We start from the raw sequence: 18,923 nt of genomic DNA on the forward strand, positions 1-18,923 counted from the left end.
GCCCCTTCTTCGCCCTCCCTGGCTCCCAAAAAGCGAGGGCGGGGTGCAGAGCCCACGGAGCTGGGTGACAGGGCCGCGTATTTGCAAGGGAGAGAAAAGTCCCCACGGGACCTCGGTGCCTGCACGTCGTCGTGTCGGGGCACGCTTGTCCACCCTTGTGCCTGCGGTGACGTAACGCGTCATTGTGACATCATTCCTTCCCCTGTGATGTAAACCGGAGGCTAGACTATCGGGGAGTGCTGGGCTGTGGGGCCTCCCGAGGCTTCTTTGGCCTCGTTACACCCGTAGAATGGCTTCACCCCTTCGAGGGAAGCCCAGTTCGCCCCGAGTGGAGACCGTTCGCTACAAAGAGACGTCGACAGTTCACGTGGAGACTTCGTCTCACCGAGTGGAGACCTCCTCCCGGCTGGTGCGCACGACTTCCCGGCAGGTGGAGACCTCCCAGCGCCGTAGTGAGGGGCTCTCCCAATCCCCCTCTGGGAAGCGGCTCCCTCGCGTCCTCGAGGTGTCCTCCCAGCACGTGGAAACCTCCTCACAGCGCACAGAAACGTCCTCCCGCCACGTGAAGGCCTCGACCCTGCGGGTGGAGACGTCTCTGCACCGCGTAGAGAGCCCTCCCCGAAGGGACAAGCCGGCAGCCAGCCAGAATGTAAAAATGGCCTGATGAAATGCTTCCCAAAGGCCACAAAAGGGCCATGGCCCTCAGCCAGGACGACATTGCCTCCAGTTTGCAGCCACCCAGCTGCCAGGTGGACCAATCGTCTTTGATTTCATGGAAACAGCCATAAATCAATGTAAGAAACAGCCAAGCTATGGTCTGGGGACTCAGCCAACATTTATTGACCATGCTGCACCCTGGATCATCCTGCCTTTGACCCAGGCAACTATTTTAACTTGACGCCAGCACAAGCACAAAAGGTTTTCAGGTCCATTGATACTGTATAAATTGAGTTGATGGACAAATAGGCTGTCTGAACCTCTGAGCCAGGTGAGTTTGAGATTCATAATCCCTTCACTGCTTAGGGGCAGGTAGCAAACTGAAAGGATGACCAGTGGTATGATTCCATGCCTGCTAAAAAGCTGAGGGGCAAGGAACAGACTTTCATTAATTAATTAATTGGCCTTTGTTTATGTTTCAAAATAAGCAGTTATTTTCTTTATACTAAGCCCTGAACATGGTACCCCCAGCCACACTGTTTAACATAGGTCATTGTAGTTTAAAGTGAAGGTCAACAACACCAACAGTCAAGAGTAATCTTAGACGGGAAGCCTGACCTGGTTGGTATCTGAGGAGGTGGAGGGCAGGAGTTTTTGAGCACCTACTCTTCCAGATGGGATTCTAGCACTTGGGCTACAGCAGTGAAGAGGGAGACAGGGCCCGGCTCTTGAGGAGTTTACACTCTGGTGAAGAGGCAGACAACAATGGAAAGACAGTTTTCTGTTGTGATTAGCACCATGAAGGTAATATGAGAGAGAATGAAGGTAAGGGGGTGGTCAGGGATGGTCTTGCTGACTAAGCATCATTTGAGCTGAGGTGTGGGGGGGGCGGTGAACAGTGGGCCATGCAAAGATCTGGAAAGAGTGTGTTCTAGGCAGAGGGAACAGCAAGTGCGAAGAGTGGGTGGGAGCAAACTTGGAATGTGTAAGGAGCAGAGAGAAGACCGGTGTGGCTGGGCTTTAGTGAGCGAGAGCCATCGTATGGAAGAGAGGATGTTAGAGAAGTAGGCAGGAGCCAGGTCATGGAGGTCTTGTAAGCCACGGCAAGGAGCTTGGGTTTTAGTCTAAGGTCCATGGGGACACATTGGAGGGTTTTCAGCAGGGGAGTGAAATGATGCAATTTATATTTTTAACATATAAAATATATGGCTTCTGTGTGTAGGTTGTAGGACAGTGGTTCTCAGCTGTGGGTGGTTCTGTCCCCTGGAAATGTCTAGAGACATTTTTGTTTGTCAGAATTTGGGGGAGGGTTACTTTTGCTTACTGGTATCTGGTAGCTGGAGACAAGGGATGCTGCTGGACACCATACAGTCCTCGAGACAGCCCCTCCCCACCACACACACCAAAGAATTACCTATCCCAAAATGTCAGTAGTGTGGCATTGAGAAAACCTGGTGTGGGGGACAAGAGAGGAGACAAGAACTAGTTAGGGAGCTAATGCCATGGTCCAGTAAGAAATAGTAGCGGCTCGTGCTAGGATGGCAGAAGTGGAGCTAGAGAAAAGAAGGCGGGTTAGTGCCGGGTTTGAGGCAGAGCTGACGGGACGGGTGGATATGGTGAGGGATAGAACCATCAAGGATGACTTCTGAGTTGGCTTGAGCAATTTGGTGTATGGTGGTATGGCCATTTGTAAGAAATACTAGCGAAAGATGAGGTTTAGGAGGACAAATCAGTTCAGTTTTGGCCGTGCTGAGTTTGAGATTCTTGAACAATACCGAAATGGAGACACTGAGAATTGGGAGTATAAAATATATTCCCAATTTTAAAGTCAAATTTAAAGCCATACGAGTAAGTGAGTATCACCTGCCATCTGTCTCACTCATTTTATGCTGCAAAAATGAATGTGAGACCTTGCTCTTCAGGGAGCACCAGCTGGCTGAACACCCCTTCCCTCGCTCTCATCCCCGCAGGGCCCGCCTTGACCTACCTAGTTTTTCCTTGCCTATAGTCTGTTGGCAGCCACCAGTAAGTGAGAATTTGCATTAAAATGTTAGACCAGTGTTTCAGAAAACTTGACTTCCACAGGTAACATTACATGGCTCTTGGGAAGAAGGTCTTAAAGTTCAAAAGTTCAAGTTTTGGGTTTTTGTGGCAGGTGGGGTATGTGGATATTAATGGGTAGTTCTGGCCCCAGGTTCTTATGGGATGGCTGAGGAACAGCTGAACTGATCCACAACAGTGGTTCTGAACTGGGGGGAGAATTTGCCCCATAGGGGCACTTGGCGTTTTTGTCACAACTGCGGGGGTGGGCTGCTGCTGGCATCTAATGGGTGAAGCTTTGGCGTGAGCAGTTTGGTGTACGGTGTGTGTCACTAAACACCCTACCATGCGTAGGTTATCCCCGACCCAGCCCCTGACAACAAAGAATCACTGGGCCCGAGATGCCAACAGTACCAAGGGTGAAAAACCCTAAAAATTCTAGCAGCTTAGGAAGCTAAAGCATGAGCCATTGGAGGAAGCGCCCCACTAATCATAGGATTATGCTGTGGGAGAGGTTTAGGGGCAAATGAGTCAAATGTCAGGGCAGGGGCTTTCAGAGTTGAGGGACATGCTGCTCTTCGAGGGGGACCTTACAGCTCTGCTTTCAATGATTTAGGTGATATTTACCCAGGAGGAAAGCCAGTCCCATCGCACAGAATGTAGATGACCTTGATTCTGCGGGACCTTTTTGTGAGTGGAGTTCTTGCTGTTCCCAGACACTGTGCTAAGTCAGTACCCGCATTATAACATTTAATTGCAGGGGAGGGCACTGGGCTGCCCAGTAGACTAGGGGCCCGAGCCAGAGGAGTGCCAGAAACCCCAGAGGTTACCCTCATGCTTCTGCCTCATAACAACTTCTGCTGTAAACTGATAATTAACTTTGGAATCTTAATCTTTGGTCAGCTTACTAATGGTTTTTAGCATGACAGACCATGTGCATTGTATACAAACACTCCCTTAATCAGTGTTTTTTAAGTGAATAAGGTAGTTACTTTTCTTATCAGTGTTCTTTATTAGTGTCTATTACAAAAGGGATATGTGCTTAATGTAAGAAGTGAAATAATTGAAAAGCGTGTGAAGAAAAATTAATAATTTGTCATCGTTCCTTTCCATTCCCATCCTCTGTAAATAATGTCAGCAACTCAGAGTATATCCTTCTAGACTTTTTCATATTTACTGCTTTGGTCCCCGTCTTTGTGGTACCTACAAGACTGGTTGCAAGGTTACTGTGAAAAAGCCGGACACTTGGTTTTGAGATGGCTGATTCTCTTGGGAGGATACAGAATTGTGGTCCCTTCTTTCTTTTTGTTAATTCTGTTTCATAAGAAGGGTTTTGCCGAGGTTTCTTCCTCCTAATTCATTTATCCACGTTTCAAAGCTGAACTCCAAAGGGGTATACACAGGGCAAGAAAGTGTCAAAAAGACAAGAGACATGAAGAGAAGGATGTCAGCAGGATATTTGCTATACGTACTGTTTTACGTGTCAAATCCCTTTAAAATGACCCTGCACGGTAGAGAAGCTTATAGCTGTCATGATGTTTAGTGTACCTGCTGCGTATTATAAGTGCACGCTGCCCATACTGTGTGTCAGCAGCCTCCCCCTCCCCCAACGTTGTCTGCTCTGGGAAGCTCCCAGGGAGCACAGTGCTGTCGCACCTGTGACATGGTCTGTGATGCTGAGCACTCGCACACAAGAAAGAGCAGAGAGTGATGCTGTCCCCTCCACTGCCAGCCAGGAAGGCCTCTCATGGCTCCATGTACTAATCCCTTTGATTTGTTGAGCTAGGAAATAGCTGTGACTTGCCTTCACTTGTTGCCCTTCTCCTCATAATCCATTCATTTGTATGTATGCTGAGGGTAGCTTACAAAATCCACATATATTTGTCATCAGTTGTTGAAAATACTTAAACTGAAAGAATGTCTTTAATAGAATACTTTTCCCCTCCATCACACAAGCCAGGGGAAGAATTAAGAGCCCAACCAGCAAGGTGTTTGGCCCAAGTTTTCACTGAGACCTCCCAGGATTCCCCGTCCTCCATCCTTGCTGCTGCTCCTGTCCGGCATGGCTGGGTCAAGTGCCCAAACCCAGGACACTTGACCCAGCCTCTGCGGCTCTACATGCTTACGTGAGTTCCACATGCCATTGAGCTGGAGAAAGAATTCACTGTTTAAAAACTGTTTTTTTTCCCCAAAACAGCTGACCATGACGCAGATGGAAAAACTGAAGTCCGTAGGAGCCAAAGTAACTTGCCACCACTATTTACTTCCTCCCGGGATGAGTCCTTTCGATAACCACATAAAGGTAGGTATGGTGTCCTTAAGTTTAAATTTCAGTGAGCATAATAGATAATACTAAAAAGAAAAAAAGGAAGAAGGAACATTTACGTGGAACTCCTGTGAGGCTCCAAACATCTCATTACTGTTTGAAGCTCTGCTATTAGGCGCACAAACCTTTAGCATCATGTCCGCTTGATAAATTGGCCCCTTTATCATGAAACGATTTTCTTTATCCCCAGTAGTGTTCTCTGCTCTGAAATCTATTCTTTTGATATTAATATAGCTTCTTCAGCTTTTTTTAAAATTATTATTAGGATGGTATACCTTTTCCTACCCTTTTACTTTCAACCTATTTGTATCTTTATATGTAAAATAGATGTGTTGCATTATTTAGTTGGATCTTGGTGTTTTTTAAATCCAACCTAATAGTTTTTACTAATATGGGAATGTTTAGACAATTTATATTTTCTGTAATTATTGATATAGTTGGGCTCACACCTGCCATCTAGCTGTTTGTTTTCTATTTATTCCCTCCAGTCATTGTTCCCTTTTTTCCTTTTTTCTTTTGTATTAACATAATATTTTTAATTATTTATTTCATCTTTCTTGGCTTCTTTACTCTTTTTGTGTTTTTTAGCAGTTTCACTAAGGCTTATAGTATACATTTTTATCTCACCGTATTCTCCCTTCACATGATATGATAGTACTTGAAGTAGAGGACAAAAACCTTACAAGGGCACACTTCCGTTTTTCCTAGCCTGTTTGCTGTTGTCGTCACATAATTGATCTTCCATGTTGTATGATGTATCAACATACTTAGTGATATCATACATCATACGACATACTTATTCATGTGTTATAAACCCTTCAATACACTGTTAGATATTTGCTCTAAACATTTGACTCGTTTTTAAAGAAATTTAAATAACTTTTTAAAAGCCCTTTATACGTATTCACATAGTTAGCAATTTTGTGCTCTTCATCTCTTTGTATAGATCCAGATTTTTATCTGGCAGCATTTTCCTTCTGCTTAAAAGACTTTATCTTATTTTATTTCTTAAGGTTTTATTTATTTATTTTTAGGAAGGGAGGGAGAGAGGGAGAGAAACATCAATGTGTGGTTGCCTCTCACACACCCACTGATGGGGACCTGGCCCCACAACCCAGGCATGTGCCCTGACTGGGAATTGAACCGGCCACCCTTTGGTTCTCAGGTCAGCACTCAATCCACAGAGCCACACCAGCCAGGGCTTAAAAGACTTTCTAATCATTTCTTCTAGTGCAGATTTGCTGGTGATGAATTCTTGCAAGTTTTTTTATGTTCAATAAAGTCTTGATTTTGCCATTATTTCTGATATATATATTTTTTCCTGGGTAAAGAATTCTTATATTGTTTTTCTTCCCATACTTTGAAACTGTTCATTTCATTGCCTTCTGACTTGCATTACTTCCAACAAGAGATCTTGCTCTATCCTAATCTTGTCCCTGTGTACAAAGGCTTCTGTATGGCTCCTTTTAATATGTCTGATTATCACTAGTTTTAAACAAGTGGATTATGATGCGCCTTTGTGTAGTTTTCATCCTGTTTCTTGCACCTTGACTGGTGGGAATAGACCCAACGTTCAGCATTATGTGAGCTTTGGAGATTGTTCCCCTCCTTTCAGGTTTTTCTTTTCCCGCCCTCACATGCAGGTGACGATCAGCACTCTGCTGAATACTCAAGGGCAACCTCTGCTCATCTGCAGTTCTCTCTGCGCAGCCTTCTCAGTGTCACACGCTGCCCTGCCAGTTCCAGCTGCCTGGTACTCGCCGGGCTCCTAGCACTGTCTTCTGAACTCAGGGAGACTCTGGGCTCTGCCGGAGTTCCCCCTTCCTACACTGTAGCCTCACAGCTCCCTCCAGGCAGTAAACTGGGGCAATTGTAGGGCTCACCTTTGTTACTTTAGTTAGCTCAGCCAGGAGGGTAAATTCTATCCCTGTTACTCTACCGTGACAGGAAGCTGCCTCTTTAATTAATGTTTCATTGGACATTAACTTTACAATTAGTCTTTAGATAACAGAATATGGATTATGTCACAGCTCAGAGGTGGGTAGTGTGACTCTCTCTCAGAGAGGCACACAATGAGTATTGGGACGTTGTGCCCCTTTCTTGACGAGAAAGTAATAGCATCTCTCTGTGTGGAATAGTTGCATTGACTGGAAACAACTTTGTTCTTCTTGTGCTATGGAATTTAATTAGCCGATGTGACAGGCTGTGGCAGTTATGCTTTTGTCCCTTGAATCCAAATCCTTCTTGTACACTCCACTTTGTGGCAGAGGCTGTGGCTCCACAAACCACATGTCCTCGTTGCCACCGGGACCCCTGTGGCACTCTGCCAGGAAGGGACCCAGGAGGGAGCCTTCCCGGCTGGAGGAGGGGAAGGGACTCCTTCCTGTCTGCTCTCTGTGGGCTTCCTGCCTCATGGTTTATGTGAGCATCCCACCAGCAACACCTCACCCTTGCCTATGGTTTTTCTAGACTAATAAAAGGAAATTGGGTTGAAAAGTCCAACATGTCCTAAGTCCAGAATCTCCTGTCTGGTCTGGTCTTTAAATAGGAAGACTATTACTTCCTTAGTGTTCAGATGCTCCCTATTCTGAGAGGAGTTTTAATTTGTAAGGGGTGTGTGCATTCCTGGAAGAACCAGGTTCGCTGCGCCCCACTTCCGAACACCAGGACCAGCTGGCTGGCACCCTTCTCAGAGGTCTGCGTTCCATCTCCAAGGGGGTTCCTCCTCTCGTTTCTCACTGTTAGTAATTCCATTCTCCTCCTTTTCGGGTCCACCAGTGAGGCAGAGCCTCTTTCTATATGCTTTTCTGAAATTGCCGGTTCATACCATTTGCACTTTTTTCTTCTTTCTTGTCTTTTTCTTCTTGATATCTGAGTCCTTTAAATGTTTTGAACACAAGTTCTCACTTGCATTGCGAACATATTCTTAGTTTGTGGCTTGCTTCCTTTTTAAAATATTGATTATTTTTTTAAGTTTCAGAAGACAGTTACTGAACTCCTGGCATGTGCCGGGTACTCGGGAAAAGTAAGCACTCCATGGCCTTCGTCTTACCCGGTTTCCTCCTCTGGTTTCATTTCAGAATGGGCAGCAATGTCCTTCTGTCTTAGCAGGCTGCTGTCCCACCCAGTGGCTTTTAAGCTTCCAGTCAAACCATGAAAGACTGGTGAAATTAATTTTGTGGGTCACGATTAGCATTTTTAAAAACAAAATAGAACAGAAAATGTCAGGGTTCGTCACACCATTAAGGCAGTGAATGGAAGGAGGGAGGGAAAAGCTTCAGGCAATTTACAAACTCCGTCAGTTTTCCTTACAGTCTCACAGCAAGGGGAGCGCTTCTCCGGGACTGTTCAACAAGTGTCTACTGGTAAGGTCATTGTGTGGGAAAAGAGAGTGGTCAGATAACCATTGTCAGACTAGATACAAGAAAAGAGTTCTGCTCAGAATTCCTAGATTTATTAAAAGACAGCTAAAGGCCATTGGGTCTCTCCCGAAGTTGACATTAGCTGAATGCATAGGTAAGTGGTTCCTCAGAGCTGAAGCATTTTGTCAGAAATATATTTGATTCCCAAGAAGAGGCTGGTGGATTACATTCCCAAAGCATCCCTGACCCAGCCCAAGTATCAGACAGTATTTTCTTTTACAGTACAAAGGTGTGGTCCGTGAACACTTAGGTTTCAGTACCTGTGTACTCTGTCTTGACATTAACTTTGTTTTTGACTGTGTGCAGCTGCCACAGAGGTTTGAAAATTACTGCCCTGTTCCTTAGAGCTCAGGTCTGGCCACAGTCTGGAGAATATCGGGGGCGTCAGGACTCGCCCTCCTCGGCAGGAGACCTCTCACCATGGCAGATGCCTAGGGGACTGCTCCTGGATGTCTTCACATCCATACCTGCACATCAGTTAGGTTCTCGGGGCTGGTCAGAGCTTTGTCCATTGCAGAGCAGGTCTGCTTTGGGCCTGATAATGAGATTTCATTTGCAAAAGGACCCTGATGCTAAAATAAAATCTTTGAAAATCATCAATCTGTTCTAATATATACCTTTGTTTTACTTAATGAGAAAACGGAGGCCCCGAGTGAGAGTGCCCTTGTCAACCACGCAGCCTACAGCCAGCCTGACATGGCCCTGCCCCCAGCAGTCTGCCGAGCAGCCAGCATTTCACACTGGAACGTCCTGCATCTGTCATGCCTCTGGTTGTCCGGGGCCCGAGCACACTCCGCACCAGAGACCGGGGGAGGTGTGCGTGTGGAACCGCCCTTCAGCTCATCTTCGCAGATCAGGTTCCTCTACCAGGTGCGCGTCATTCGTCGATCGGGCACTGCAGGCTGTAACCCAAGGGCCTGCGAACTCTGTAAGGGCCTACAAAAGTGGTTGAAGCCTAGAAAATTCATCTGCTTCAAAGCACAAATATTTTTTTAAAAAAAACAAATTGAAATTAGTAAGTGCCAGTGTGGACAAATTGTCATGTTTATGATATGACATGGATCAGCGCCTCAAAAAATGAGAGGGTTTCAAACCTACGAAGATCTTGCGGGGGCTCTGCCAGGCTCGCTGCACACTGGCAGCCTGGCTCTGGAGCAAGTTGGGGTGGGGCTTCCCTCCAAAAGTGGTAGGACTGGCAGACTGGAGGCCCAGCGCAGCATTTGGCCAGGGACGGCCTAGAGATCAACTTCCTTTTTTCTCTCCTGTGACCACATAACATATTTCTTCCCATTGACTGACCGATTAGACCTCCGATAAGTGAATTCAACTCTCTGGGCCTCACTCCCCCCGCTATAACATGAGGTGTGTGAACTGATCTCCAGACCTGCGACTCCCACAATTAGGAATGCAGACACTGCTGGTGTGCCAGGTGGTCTTAGGGGGTATGGAAACATATTTTATCTTGATAGTTCAGTATTTGTTCAGTGTGTGTCGGGAAGACAATGCAGCTAGCCCTTCAGCTTGTAATTTCACCGATGTTTTACTTAAGCTATGATGAGTATTTAAAAATGTTTAAGTGGGTTGATTTAAAGGGGGAAAAAAGTATACACAATGAGCCTTTATAAAGTGGCCAAAGGTTCGGCAGTGATGTGGTGCACACTGACTGGAGCTGGGGAGACCGGAGCACTAGTTTGGTGAAGTGAACTGGTGTCTGTGGACTCCAGGAGAAAACCTGGGGCTGTGGCATCCATTCAGGGGACTGCAGTTAGTACATTTCTTATTCATGAAATGAGATAGAGAAGCACAGGACACATCAGAGTGCTCGAACACATTAACGGGAAGAATTGCCGTGTGAAGCCTTTGTGTACAGTCGCATGTAAAATACATTCATGTTGGGGTTTAATGTTTTAAAAAGTTGGACAAACGTGCACCTCTGAGGTCTCCCCCCTCTCTAGTGCCCCCAGTCGGTGGCCGTCTCTGAGTTGGTGCCATGACCGGCAGTGGACAGCAGAGGTCAGGCAGTCCTTGCACAGCAGCAGAGGCCGAGGCTTGGAGGAGCAGAAACCTTGGCCTGGCGCCAAGCAGGACAGAGGCCTGAGGTGACAGTTGTTAACAGAACCAGCCCATTTGCCTGCAGGGGTGCCAGGTCCTGAGAGGCACTCTCTGGATGGCTTTGCTGCAGCCACTTTCCATGCTTTGTCCCCAGACTGGATTCTGGTCTCTGGACTGTCAGTACCCCCTGGGGAGGCTTCAGGGGTCTTGTTTTCCTCAGACCAAGGTCCTGTGATTCAGCATTGGGCCCGAGCCAGGTTCATCTCGGGAAATCATGCCCACATTGACTCAGGGAGGATTCTTGTGTTTTGTATTCCCTCCCAAAAGGAGCTTTGATATCTGAGAGCAGTAACCACACATTGAGCACCGGCTTTCCCCTTGACACTGTTCGAAGCGCTCTGTGCTGACTCACATGTGCCTCACAGCTTGCTGAGGGAGGGCAGGACCTTGGGGCAGAGAGAAGCTCAGTGACTTACCCAGGAAGCGACGACTTACCAGCTAGGAAGAACCAGAGCCAGGATTCAAACCCAGGCTGGCTCTTAACCACTAGCTTCTGCTGGCGGGAGTGGAACAGATAGCTGTTCCTCTAGTGATGTATCTGTTTCAAAGGGTAGTGCGGCTGCATGTGTTCCGGAGAACTCCTGGAGGCCGTCGGAAGAGCCGGATGTTCAGGCCCAGGATGGGAAGACGAGGTGGGCACCACTTCTTCTGCTGCCTGAAGGGCTGTCTTTGTCAGAGGCCTCGAGAACAAAACAGGAATCAAAGGGTAAAAAGCTACAAGGAGATGCATTTAGACTCAACAGAAGGAAGCATTTTAAACATTTATTATAAGATCTATAGACAAACATAGAAAGCTCGGCTCCATTGAAGTCCCAACACGATGCCACATCTGTGTCAGATCTCCAAGAAAAGCTTTTCTAGCAGCTGAGCCGGTCCCCTGGTGGATGGGGCTGCCTGCCTGCCTGCCACACAGCAGTGAGCTCTGTGCCCCTGAGCAAAGACAGAGGGAGGCCAGACAGCCACTTAAGAAGTGATGCCTGCCGGGCAGGAGGGCACCAGGGGTCCCAGGAAGCCTGAGGTTTGGGGTGGGGGTGGGAGAGAAAGAAGTGGGAAGTCCGTGGGGCACCTCTCCCTCTCCTGCTCCTTTGCCCAAGTCAACAAAGATGTCACATCTCCCTTATTCCCCATCCCACCCCACCCCAGCCCTGAGCCATGGTTCATCTTATTTTATTCTCTCCCAGACTTCCTCAAAGCTGTCTGCACTCACTGCTTAAACTCCCCCTTCCTGATAGTCTTTTCCTATCCCTGCAGCCTAGCTGCACCAAATCCGTCCTTCCTGGGGTCTCTTCCTGCTAGTCCCGGTGTTAAATCCAGTGGCCTCTTCACAGTCCCCATCCTCCCTGGCCTTTCTGCAGCATTTGAAACCGGGAACCATCCCCTCCTCGAAATTTTCTCCTCTCTGGTTTCCATGAGCCTGCACTCTGTGCCCAGTCTCCTTTCCCCATGTCCTTCCCCCACCCCAGGCTCCCCAGTGTCAGGGCCTCCCAGAATTCTTTCCAGCCTTCTCTTCGCTTTGCACACCTGCCCCAGCACTCACAGTGCCAGCTGCTGCCCGAATGCTGACGTTCCTCAATGGCCTAGATTCACTTTCCATTCAAAGTGTCCAAAACCGACCCATCTGCCTCCTGTCCCCTGCTCCCCACCGTGACCTTGGCCATGTTCCTACACACCTCTGCTGCTTTTCCTCAGTGAGTCATGCCACCTGCCCAGTTGCCTGGTAGAAACCACCATTAGCTGAGACTTCTTTCTCACAGTTGCCACCCCACCCCTCCACACATCAGTCCAGTAGGTCTATCTGCTTTGTCTCTTGAAACCAGCCCATAGGCATTGCCTTAGTTCAGAGTCGTACTGTCTCTCTGCCTGGTCTCCTTTCCTGTCTTCCAACCCATCTCCAAAATGCTACCACGGTTCTGTTCCTCAAACAGAAGAGCTGGGGGAGGCTGAGGCAGACTCGTGTACGTGCCCCGCCGTCCAGTGTTCTTCTGCCAGATAAAACCCTCCCTGTCTTCAAGGCCCTGCTCCATTTCTACCTCCCCAAGGAGCCTTGCCGGGTCCTGCACCCAATCTTGAGCCCACTTCCTGGGTGTTCTCACTCCCCACTGCTGCAACCTGTCTTCACAGCACCCGTGTGACTGCTCCTTGAATTATTCCTCCTTGTTTACTCCTGTCTCTCCCACAACACTGAAGACACATCAGCGCAGGGGCTACGATAAAGCCCCTTTGTGTTCAGTAATGATGCAGGGCCGAACGAACAAGGGCAGGTCTGTCTGGACACGGGCATGGTCACTGAACGTTCTCGGCCCCTGTAAGGCAGGGCATCCCCTGGCAGTAAGCAGGGCAGGCACGGGGGACGCAGTGTCTCTGGAGCATATTGAGGGCACATTCGGAAAACCAGACAGGCTTTGAATAAAGGCAGATTGTTTGGTGACACGTGCTCACTCACGGACTGCATGGCCTTTTCCTTTTCTTCTCTCTCACTCACAATTTACTGAGTTCTCACTCACTGCCGGCCTCTGTGATGGCCACCAGGAGCGAGGGGAAGGCTTAGAGCTGGATGATTCGAGTTCAGGACCAGCTCTGCGCCTCCTTGTTGGGGCAGGCCAGGAGGGGTGACCCTGCAGTTCTGCCTTCCTTTGCCTCCAGTCTGTTCTAAATTACTTTCCTCCCATGATGCTCCAGCTGGGAGTCCAGACTTCAGCTGGCTTAAACAGATTTCTTTGCTTGCAACTAGCAAGATATTTCAAAGCCTATAAAATCACTTCATCCCTTTTCTTAAGTGAGGACCTAACTCCCTCCACCCCCATATCTGTTCTGGTGTGGCTCCTTGAGATGTGACATTGAAGTGACCCAGCAGGCATCGCCCGGATTCCCCAGGCCATCAGCGTGAGCTACCGAGGAGGGCAGGCTTGCCGAGGCTGTCTCCCCACCAGTCTGAGGTCTGTGGATTAGGCTTCTTGGTCAGAGAGCTTCAGACGCAGCGGCAGGGCAGGTCCCTGGGGAGGACAGCAGTGTCTGTGTGGCCAGCTGGGAACCAAGGACCCGCAAGGGTGGGGCTGCCCGGCCTCCCAGTGGCTGATGTGTGTAGTTATTAATTTTCATACAGATAGTTTTATTTTCTGCTTATTTGCATGTATGGTAAGGATCCATAAGTGTTACTGTTTAGTGTTCACATTTCCTACTTTAACATATTCGTGGCGCCACACCGGAGCACTGGGCATAGGGGCCAGCCAGCACTGCGCACGCCCACATCATGTTTTACCCACGGACCTGCCGTTCTTCCTTGCAGCACGTTCCCAGGAAGGGAATCACCGCGTAAAAAGAGATGGATGTTTTAGTAGCACTGGAGCTGTGTTGCCCAAATTCTCCCTGAAAGGCTGTGCTAATTCACAGGGCCCGGGCAGTGCGTTTAAGCTGGTGCCCCCACAACCTCAGCAGTGGGAGGTGTCACCACATTGTTAATGTGTGCTAATTCAGCAGGTGCACGGGCACCTCTGGCTCCTCTAGTGTGCGTTTCCCTGATGACAGCCAGGAGGAGCGTGTCCTCGGTGCTGATCTCCTCCTAGGAGTGCACCTTTGGCAATGGCCTCCCTGCTGGGCAGCCCTGGGTCTCTGTCTGCCTGTCTCTCCACCTCCCTGCCTTGTGCTGTGTGTCGTCTGCTGTGGTCTTTCTGCTTCCGATTCCTGACTTCCTCTGGCTTCTCACTGAGCAGGCACGTGGCTGGTTCATGGGGGTCCTGGATAGGCCCTGGCACGGGCTGGCTAGACCCAGACACCCTGGCCATGGGCCTCTAAGGCCTCTCTCCCGCACTGAACTCGTGTGGGCCCTTCCTTCCACCAGAGTACCTTCAAGAACTTCTTTTTATTTCTCCAGGTGGCCTCATCTGGGCTGATCTCCTGAGAAAAGGCTGGGAGTGACCAGGCTGTCCTCCCTCAGTGACCTCTCCAGTGAAGCGTTCAGGCTCTCCACCCTCAGAACAAGTGGACCTGACAGATGGACCTGCATGTCCTGGCAGCTGGGGATGCAGAGGTCCCCAAAGTCCAGACACATGGACAGCAGAGGGGCCCACAGTGATGACAGCAGCTCGGGCTCTCTTCCTGCCCCTTGCCTGAGGTGGCAGGAAGAGCTCACCTCTCAGGCAGCAAACCCAGCCGACCCAGGCGGACGGGCAGCCACCAGCACTGTGGTGGGGCAGGGACAGCTCGGGGCTGGCACTCTGCCCCACTTCCAATGGCACAGAAGGTTCCTTGGCATTTGGGAAGGTGTCAGAAAGGCTTCTGAAAGGGAGCTCGCCTCATGGGAAGTCTTTGCAGACAGTGGGGGCGCCCTGTGGCTGGCAGTCGCTGCCTCCAGGTGCTGCACCTGATGCGGCTCCTCACTGAGGCAGGAGTCTCTGCTGTGCCCTGTCGGGCCCCCCAGTCGTTAAAAGCCAGAGAGAAACTCAGACATCGAGTTCTATCCTCATGTTTTATTTATACCATTTTAACACTCAGCTCTTTTAAAAATTATTAAAAAGTAGTGCATGGCTATTCTAAAGTATTGGGAAAATACAGAGAACAAGAAAATATAATCATTGAGATCATATAGTGTATATAATTCATATCTGCTCCATTCACTTACAATTAAATTACATGCACTGTCAACATCATAAAAAGTTCTTCATACACACTTCCAGTGGCTGCACAGGAGTGTCTGAGTGGACGCACCGTAAACATTTACTGTTACCTAAATGTTGGGCATTTTATTTTTAAGTTTTTCAGGAGCATAAAAACACATTGAAGTAAACAACTTTTAAATATAGATCTTTGTCTACGGTTTGATTTTCCCCTTAGTTTAGATCCCTACTCCTAGGGTGTAAACATGTTTTAAGACTTTGCATATGTATTTAAGACTTTGCTTTCCAGAAGGGCGCACTGACGCATGCCCCCCTTACCACACACAGCTACACCAAGAAATGCCACTTTAAAAACATTTCCTGACTTGAGAGACAGTGAGACTCTTGATCCTTTTTAATAGGTGAACTGACACGTGGTGAGGAAAAGGGACATAGCTAGGGCACACTAGGAGTGTCCCCTCATGCCACCCTCACGACAGCCCACCGTCGTGGGGGAGGGGCCGACACACCCGGAGGGGGAACCTGCCCCATCTCCCACTCGGCCGCTGAGACGGGGAGCCTGGGGTGACTGCGCGCAGTCGGACCCCAGAGCCCTTGCACCGCTGTTCCTTTGCCACCATTTCCAGACAGATGCCGAAAGGCGGTTTGGGGCCAAGAAATGAAGGAACTTGGAGTCCGGATTTACCCTGTAAACAGAGGGGCACCATTAGTGGGTTCTTAAGCATCAGCACTGTTTCACAGAGATGTTTCTGGCAGACTGGCATGGGTAGGCTGGAGACAGGGAGGCCCATTCGGGAGAGGCGACCTGCAGATAATGTGAACAACACGGAGGCTGCCTGGATGCATGTGGGCTATGGGCCACGGTCAGCCAGGAACATGGGGCTAGGGAGGCCTCCTGCTGTGTCACTTGGCAAGGGCCATTTTTATCTGCTACACGTCAGGCAAAACCTGTGCCAACCGCCAAGGACTCCACCTCAAGTCTAGCAAATAAGAGAGAGAACGGTATGGATTACGTTATATTTAAAACAAGCCCACACAATGCCTGTAATTTTTTATTCTGACTCCATAATTATAGCTCAAGACCAGTCAGATCATAGTTATCCCCACACCGACCTGCTGTTGGGACACATGGAATTAAAGGCTTGCTATTCCAGATTCTATTTTGGATGCCGAGTGCTGGCAGGTAACGGGCCTTTCACAAGGCCCGTCTTGTTGGGCCCTCCTGGGGCAGCCTGCATAAAGGCCAGGCAAGTCGGCTCTGGGCTTTGAGAAGACCACTGAGGCTTGTAAGCAACTGGGATGCTGCAGCTTCGCCCTCCTGAGCTGGGGGTCTGGAGAGCTGAGAGAAGCAGCGTCTTCAGAGCGGGTCAGCCTCCCTCAGCCGATCTCAGAGCCTCTGCCCTCTAGAAGACGCATGAATGCTGCTCTCCCCCGCCAGCTGGGGTCCAGGGGTCTGATGAGCCAAGACCTGGCTGTTGGGCACAGTGTTCACAGATGAGCTGGCACTGCCCCGAGGGGCCTAGTTCAAGAAAAAGAGAACAAGGCAAAGGAGCATGCAGGCCTGGGCCACTGCAGGTGCCCCTCCCAGGGAGCTGCACCTCTCCCTGTCTTGGGCCCCACCAGAGAACACCCCCTCTCGGCCCCATGAAGACAGCCCTGACAGAGCAAGAGTGGGGTTGGGTCCCTGCTCACTGGAACACCCCTGCCCCTTCCTGCATGTGGCCTTCCCACCGCCAGTCCTGCCTCCCGGTAGCCTGTGGAGAAGACAGAGCAGCTCCTGTTGAGCAATCAGCTGCGGCAGACCTTGTGTGTGCACCATCTCCTTTCCTCCCATCACTGCTGCCAAGTAGGTGTGACTGCTGTTTCCATGACCCCCACTTCAGGCACGAGCGAATGGCGCTCTGAGAGTCAAAGTGTGGGGCTCCAGGCCACCTGGCTCGTACGTGGAGTGGAGCTGCAGCCCCCTTGTCCAAAGTCCCCAAAGCACACAGATAACTGGCCCAAAACCACCAGTTCTGCTCCCGGCTGCTGCTTGGTGGTTCCATGGCCCTGGGCAACATGCTTGGGCCTAAGAAAGCCCAATCCCAGTACTTATTCTTAGCACAACTCTCGAGGGCTGCACATGGTCCCCCTGCCTCAGCCGAGTCCCGGGACAAACCAGCCAGCGCCCTGTGCAGGCCCTGGCTCTTACGTCCCCACGGAGAGTGGATGGTCCCCGCCTCTGGCCTCTGACGCATCTCACGCACACTTCCAATGTTCAAGGCCTTGCTGTCACTACTCACACGGGCTCCTCCTAGACTTCTCAGGGCAGGGCCCGTGTCCCGTCTCTCTGTTACTCGTTTGACACCCAGCACAGAATTGTTGCTTGCTGTTGTTGCAAGAAAAAAGCGTCTGGAAAACTCACATGCACCCTCCAAAACTCTGCTTAGCCTAGATCCTGGGGAGTCTTTCCTGATCTGCACAGACTGAGTTGACCCTGGCCCCTCCTATGCAATCTGTGGGAGGACCCTTCACACCCTCCGGGGCAGGGACAGGACCTGCTTCTCCCCTGTGACCCCCCATTCCCCAGCACAGACCAGGCACCCAGCAGTAGGGAGGAAATGTAGAACTGAGTTGCTCTTTGCTTCAGACACCCAGAATAAGGGTACCCTGACTGATTCACCAGGCTGAAACCGCCACAGACTGGCATGCCAAGGGTTTTGCTGAGGAAGGGACTTAAAATAACTCCTAACTTGAAAAAGGAAACACACCCAATAGGTATTCTATTTATGTGAAAATCAGCTCTGTTTTTAGATATCTGCCCTCTTGCCTCACCTCCCCAAGGTGGGCCCAGCTGTCCCATGGGTCCCCTCTACACCCCACCCAGTAATCATGGCCCTACCTGCCCCATCCCCTCCCCTGTTTGCTCTCTGGGGTTTCCCTCGATTGCAGGGTGTGAGCTTCCAGACGCCCCAGAGGCCTGTCTCATGCCCCAGACTCCCTCCCTCCCAGACCTGCCGTTCTAACCCCAGAGTTTCCACAGAGCAGCCGAGCCCAGGCCCCTGGGCCCCAGTGGGGGAGAGCAGGGAGTTGGTCTGTGACTGGGCCGCCCCTTAGCTGAGCCAGAGCAGGGCAGATTCCTGCTGGGTGCACAGGAGCCAGACCCTGCTCCCCACTCAGGTCTCTGACAAACCAACAGGACCCCGCTCCCTAGGTGAGTTGAACCTCGGGGTCCATTTGGCACAGTGAAGAGAACGGCTCACGGTTCTGGTTCTGGCCCCAAGCCTGCCAGTGTTTAGACAGCTCGCCTACCTCCCTAACCTCCCCCAGCCTCAGACCCTCCCTGGCTGATCAGAGACACATCTGCTGTGCTGTCTGCTGAGAGTCACACCATGAGGCAGGGAAGGCCAGGGCCAGCTGCTCTGGCGGCAGGACTGCGTGTGAAACCCCACGGGGTAAGGAATGCACAGCGGAGAGCAGCCCTCCGTGTGTCCTGTGGCTTATCAGGTATCAAGCTCCTGGTCTGTAAGCCCCTTCTCTAGTCTCACGGCTCACCCTCACCAACTCCATCCGCTCCCTTGTCCCAGAGACCCCTGGGGCCTGAAGGAGCCCCTGCTCTCTAGCGAGGCCCTTGCTCCTCACGGAGGCCATCTGGGGCAAGGGTACAGGGCCCTCCGTATCTGCCAGCTCCCTCCAGCCTGAAACCTGGCTCTGGGAAGAGGCCCCAGGCGAGGCGAGGCCGTGGCTGCACAGTACTCAGAAAGGCCCCCCACC

At 50.2% G+C, this 18,923-nt stretch overlaps 1 protein-coding gene across 2 annotated transcripts; it reads left to right on the forward strand.

Moving 5' to 3' along the window:
• The first annotated feature begins 6 nt into the window (after positions 1–6).
• C9H17orf100 (chromosome 9 C17orf100 homolog) lies at positions 7–15,330 on the forward strand. 2 transcript variants are annotated; one of them, XM_045198809.2, is made up of 4 exons: positions 7–988; positions 4,895–4,999; positions 9,082–9,315; positions 14,429–15,330. In XM_045198809.2, exon 1 carries the CDS (start codon positions 290–292, stop codon positions 662–664), a length of 375 nt encoding a protein of 124 aa, XP_045054744.1. In that variant the 5' UTR covers positions 7–289; the 3' UTR covers positions 665–988; positions 4,895–4,999; positions 9,082–9,315; positions 14,429–15,330. The 2 variants fall into 2 exon arrangements, with proteins under 2 accessions (XP_045054744.1, XP_024420363.1); XM_024564595.3 differs by lacking the exon at positions 9,082–9,315.
• The last annotated feature ends 3,593 nt before the right edge of the window (positions 15,331–18,923 follow it).

The sequence above is a fragment of the Desmodus rotundus genome, chromosome 9 (assembly GCF_022682495.2).
Source record: "Desmodus rotundus isolate HL8 chromosome 9, HLdesRot8A.1, whole genome shotgun sequence".
Classification (NCBI taxonomy): domain Eukaryota; kingdom Metazoa; phylum Chordata; class Mammalia; order Chiroptera; family Phyllostomidae; genus Desmodus; species Desmodus rotundus.